Source organism: Haematobia irritans, chromosome 1, assembly GCF_050003625.1.
Source record: "Haematobia irritans isolate KBUSLIRL chromosome 1, ASM5000362v1, whole genome shotgun sequence".
In the NCBI taxonomy this organism is placed as follows: domain Eukaryota; kingdom Metazoa; phylum Arthropoda; class Insecta; order Diptera; family Muscidae; genus Haematobia; species Haematobia irritans.
The window spans coordinates 111,221,964-111,227,503 of NC_134397.1; the positions used below are offsets into that span (position 1 = coordinate 111,221,964).

A 5,540-nucleotide genomic window follows, 5' to 3' on the forward strand; every position below is an offset into this window, starting at 1 on the left:
TAATATACATAAAAAATATTCTTTTTAAAAGAAAGTCATATTAAAAAGATACTTACCAATTTATGAATAAACTATACGCTGAGATATAACAAAAATTTTTCACATTCATCTGGAATTGAATATTAATTTTTTATATAGAATAATGAAAATTTCAATACACTTTCAATTTCAACATATTTTCCTAAATATTCATAATAACTTTTTTCTAAACTACCGATAAAATATTAATAACTTTCATTTAAAAGGTTTAATACACAAACACCAATATATGTCTCAAAAATTCAAAATATTCCATGCTTTATATTCCCTTGTTGCATACCTACTTAAAAGATGCAACAATCCACGCCAACGCCAACTATACAACTGAAGCATGCCAAACAAAACCAAGCAAAGCCAAAACATTCCTACAACAACAAAAACACATGTGCCTTTATTGAAAACAACACCTCATCCAGCCAAAAACCATCAACGAATAACAAACACACACACACAAACCACTAAATGAACAAAAATAAAAACAACCCCACGCTCATGTATACACAACAAAACTCAAGTAACATCATCTTTACATTAATCACATTCAACTATTCCGATAAAGATCTCTGTACTATGCATTAGTTAATCGCATCTGCTGACAATTTACTCTAAGAATAATATTCGTAAGGTTAGGTTAGGTTATGTGGTAGCCCGATGTATCAGGCTCACTTAGACTATTCAGTCCATTGTGATACCACAGTGGTGAACTTCTCTCTTATCACTGAGTGCTGCCCGATTCCATGTTAAGCTCAATGACAAGGGACCTCCTTTTTATAGCCGAGTCCGAACGGCGTTCCACATTCCAGTGAAACCACTTAGAGAAGCTTTGAAACCCTCAGAAATGTCACCTGCATTACTGAGGTGAGATAATCCACCGCTGAAAAACTTTTTGGTGTTCGGTCGTAGCAGGAATCGAACCCACGACCTTGTGTATGCAAGGCGGGCATGCTAACCATTGCACCACGGTGGCTCCCAATAATATTCGTAAAGGCACACCAGTTTATGAACGATGAAACGTTTAACTTAAAATTTGCAAAATTTTCATGAAATGTTATCTCCCATTTTTGACGAAAATATCTATAAATTTAATTACATGTGAACTAAAAATATTTCATTGTGTAATTTTTTACCAACAATTATTAACTATAAGAATTGTCAGTAAGAAATTGCTATCCACTTTCAAGTTAATTTTTCGTAAAAAAATATTTTCTCATACAAAAAAATCTTGTAGTAAATTGCACTTATTATTTAGAAAATACTTTACATTTCACAAGTAGTTTTATAGCATGACAAACGAATTTTTAACTACCAGTTAAGAAATTTTTTGAGGAAATTTCCATCGTATTTTGTAGGCCATGAACTAAACGATTGCTACTTAGAATTTGTAAAATTTCCTTTCGAGTAGTTAATTTTCGTTCAAGATACGAAAAATGAACTAAAATTCTTGTATTAAATTATTGTAAAAATCTTCTTAAATTTACGAGACACTTTTTTTTCTGTGTATGTTACGCCTCAGCTTATAGTTTAATCATAAATTGGTAAGTACTCTTTTTAAATATGGTTTTCTTTTAAAACGAATATTTTTATGTTTATTATTTATTATTTAATTTTTTGGATACCAGTTTAATGTTTTTCTTTGTTGTAAAAAAATATTTAATTTCAGAGCAACCCCAGACAGATTCGGACAAATTTTTATATTTCTCTTCAGCATATAATTTAATAGAGAATTGGTAAGTTTTCTTTTAAAAATTGTCTTTCTTTTAACTAGAAAATTTACGTTTTTATGATCTTTTTATTACAAAAAAAAGGTTTTTAATACCGTTTAATAATTTAATAATGTTTCAAACAAATCTTTAATTTCAGAATAGCCCCTTAATAATTTGCAAAAAATTTTATTACTCCTCTGTTTAATAGTGAATTGGTAAGGTTTTTTAACTTTCTTTTAACCAGAATATTTCGTTTTTAGGCATATTATTACTTCTTTAATAAGATTTTTTTGGAAACCAATTTAATGTAAAAAATAAATATTTAATTTCAGAGTAACCCTAAGTGAATTTGGACAAATTTTTATATTTCCTCTCAGCGTATAATTTAACAGAGATTTGGTAAGTTTTATATTAACACTTTGGTTTTATTTTAACTACAATATTTATATTATTATGTCCGTCCCATTGATAACAACACAGTTTTTGAGTTAATATAGCTTACTTCATTATTTCTCTAATTGTTTCAGCTACAAATTTTATGAGATATGTTTAACTAAGAAATGTTAAATTCCTTCCACCATTTATAAAATGCCCCCAAATATGGTAAGTTACAAGCTAATATAAAGAATTTAAAAAATATGTTTTATTTATATTTATATTTTTATTTTTATACAATTTTCATTATTCCTTCCATTTTTTTCAGCAAGATGTGTGAAAATTATATTTACGATGAATAAAAATCTAAGGATAAGTCAAAATGTCCAAACAGCGAGTTAAAATAAACTACTTTCTTGTTCCACGTGGCAGTAATTTTTATTCACAAATACCGTTGTATTATGAACTTTCATCATAAGTTTTTATAATAAAGTACTTTTGCTTAAATAAAGTTTACTTTTAATGTATGAAATTTTTCATAATAGTATAACGGGTTGTTGTTCCTTAATTTATTTAATTTCTCTGTATTTATTTATTTATTGTTTATTTTAATCATACAGTAAATGTATGATAAAAAAGAAAAGGGAAAAGTAGCATTGGCTGCTAAGGCCATCAGCTATACAGTTGTATAAATTTAACAATAGTGTAATAGATCTATATCTTAATGTTTAACTGTGATATGAATTTGAATATTAAATTGATGTTTTCTTCGCAAGGGTTGCTGAGAAGGTCCATTCCTTTGTTATTAAGAATTGCTTTGTGGTAATGTGCAATAGAGTTGCAGGTTTCGATTATATGTATAACAGAGTAAATTAGACTACATTTTGGGCACAAATGGTTAGCATTTTCATTTAGAAGATGTTGATGGGTTGCAATTGTGTGACCCATCCGAAGGCGTGAGAAAATCCGTATCTTGTGCTTTTCAATATTGGTTGGATAGAGAGGAGTGACATAATTGGGGTTAATAAGGCTGTAATGAGTGTGTTTGTAGTTTGTTCTAGTTATGTTCTGTTGATCTTTAAGTTTTGATATCAGGCAATTTTTTAGATCTAATCTTTCCAATAATGGGTTAGTTGTTAACGGTGCTAAACAAGCCTCCTTTGCAGCTGAGTCAGCATAAACATTGCCAGGTATACCTACATGACCGGGTAACCAGAACAGAATATTTTTTTACTGTGTTCCGTTAATTTGTCTCTTATTGTATTGACTGAATTCCATTTACAGTTTGAAATGTTTACCACAGCCTTTAATACGGAAAGGCTGTCCGAACAAATTATCGTTTTCATTTTTGTTTGAACTGCAAGGTTTATGGCGCGAATGATGCCAGCAGCTTCAGCTGTGAAAATAGACGAAATGTTGTTAATTAATTCTGCCCCCAATACTTTACCGGTATTGTCAACGACTGCATAAGCGATGTTATCATCGTACTTTGACGCATCCGTGTATAAAAGTTTCCAATCGGAGTGTTGAGAAGTAAATGCATTGAAATTTTGGGAATATACTACATTTGTAGTAATGGACTTTACAAAGCGTGAGAGAGACAAATTGCAGCTCTGTTGTGGATATATCCAAACCGGATATTTGCATTGGTATTTCTGTACCTTTGCTTTAAAGTTTAAAGGATTTTTGTGAAGACAGTCATATATGACTGATGGGACTTTAGGTATCCGCTTAGCAGCTAAGACTTTGGAGACGTCGTTATCTGTCAAACTTCAGGAACATGATTTTAGGTAGCAGTCTATTTTTTCAGAGATAAAACGATCTTCAAGTGTAGGAAAACCACTTTCTATATACAACATTTTTGTGGGAGTTGTGCGATAAGCGTAGATATAGGCACGAATGCTAGCATTATAAATAGCACTGATATGTTTCATGTTAGTTTTTGAACTACTTCCGAAAAGGAAAAGCCCATAATCGATTTTACTAAGAACAAGAGTTTTTACTAAGTATATCAGTGTGTTAATGTGGATGGAGGTTTTACCGGCAAGATGTTTTATTACATTGGACCTTTGTGTGAGATTTTTTTTAGTTCCAAAATATGTTTCTTCCACCTGTAATTACCTTCGAAAACTATCCCCAATATTCTCAGATGATTGACTTGTGGAAAAATTAAGTCATCGATACAAATATCTTCCGAATAGCAGCGGTGTTTTCTGCATATATGTAGTATTGATGATTTGCTGGGAGATATTTTGGCTTCTGATATATTGCACCATTCAAACAGGTCGGTGATAATATTAGAAAACATTACGTTAGTGTTTTCGTTATCTTTGCTGGTACTAAGAATATAAAGGTCATCTGCATAAAGACAATGATGTATATTCCTGTGATTGGGAATGACGTTACTAATTTGGTTGAATGCTATTTGAAAAAGAACAACCGAAAGTGGGGAACCTTGCGGTATACCATTATCTAATCGGTAATTAGTAGAGTAGAAATTATTTATTCGAACCCGAAAATTACGATCGGTTAGGAATGCCTTGATGAAATTAAGGAGTTTGTATCCGACGCCCCATGAGCGAAGGGTGTTTAGAATGATATGGGCTCCAATTCGGTCAAAGGCTTTTTCAAAATCAGTTGCCAATATCGACGCATGGTTTTTAGTAGAAAGTGTTTTTGTTACTTGATAATCAATGTGAACAAGATCCTCGCAACCTTGATTATGTTTGAATGCTACTTGGTTTGTTGCTATTAATTTTCTGGTGTTCAAAAACCAAGATAGGCGGCTTGCGATAATACGTTCTAAGATTTTGACATACATGGTAGCAAGGAAATTGGCCTGTATCCAAAAAAATCAGTTTTGCTTTTATTAGGCTTTGGCAACGCAATTATCACTGCAGATTTCCATGAGAAAGGTATACAGCCGGTATCAAGAATGAGGTTATATAGCTCAAGTAATTTCGATTTGCTAGAGTTTGACATATGTCGTAACATTGGGTATGATATCCTGTCATGACCAGGGGTGTTCCCTTTAACCTTGTTTAGAGCTAATGTTAATTCTGCCATGCATAGTTTATCGTCGATTATTAAAGCGTGTCTATTGGCCGCAACATCAGTAAAGATTGTTGGAATCTGGTTCTTTGCTTGACAAAAAGCTGGTGAGAAGTTATCAATTGAAGAATCAATAGACCATCTGTAGCCAAAATAGTTAGCTATATCACAAGGATCGACGAGTATGCCATCATCTGTTTCAATTGTTGTAAAAATGTGATTTGCATTCCTGTTGGAGATCTTATTTATTTTATTCCAAACGACTGAAAGTGGAGAATCTCTGCTAATGGTTTTCGTGAAGTTTATGTAACAAGTAATTTTTTGTCTCTTACTTACATATTTAAATTTAGCATTAGCTTTTTTATAAGAAAT

General features: G+C 31.5%; 1 protein-coding gene across 1 annotated transcript; it reads right to left on the reverse strand.

The window, feature by feature from the left end:
* Positions 1–2,831: 2,831 nt before the first annotated feature.
* LOC142231003 (uncharacterized) lies at positions 2,832–4,938 on the reverse strand. The gene is made up of 4 exons (XM_075301623.1): positions 4,239–4,938; positions 3,565–3,783; positions 3,400–3,513; positions 2,832–3,313 (listed from the first exon to the last, which is right to left on the reverse strand). Exons 1-4 carry the CDS (start codon positions 4,936–4,938, stop codon positions 2,832–2,834), a joined length of 1,515 nt encoding a protein of 504 aa, XP_075157738.1.
* Between the last annotated feature and the right edge of the window lie 602 nt (positions 4,939–5,540).

What these genes read in the sequence shown, in the direction of transcription:
- LOC142231003 (XM_075301623.1), bottom strand. Translation starts at nt 4,938, where the DNA reads ATGTATGTCAAAATCTTAGAACGTATTATCGCAAGCCGCCTATCTTGG. An exon ending in ATTGGGGATAGTTTTCGAAG is followed by an intron (nt 3,784 to 4,238) that starts GTAATTACAGGT and finishes TAAACTTTAAAG; the next exon opens with CAAAGGTACAGAAATACCAA. An exon ending in TGTGGTAAACATTTCAAACT is followed by an intron (nt 3,314 to 3,399) that starts GTAAATGGAATT and finishes CCGGTCATGTAG; the next exon opens with GTATACCTGGCAATGTTTAT.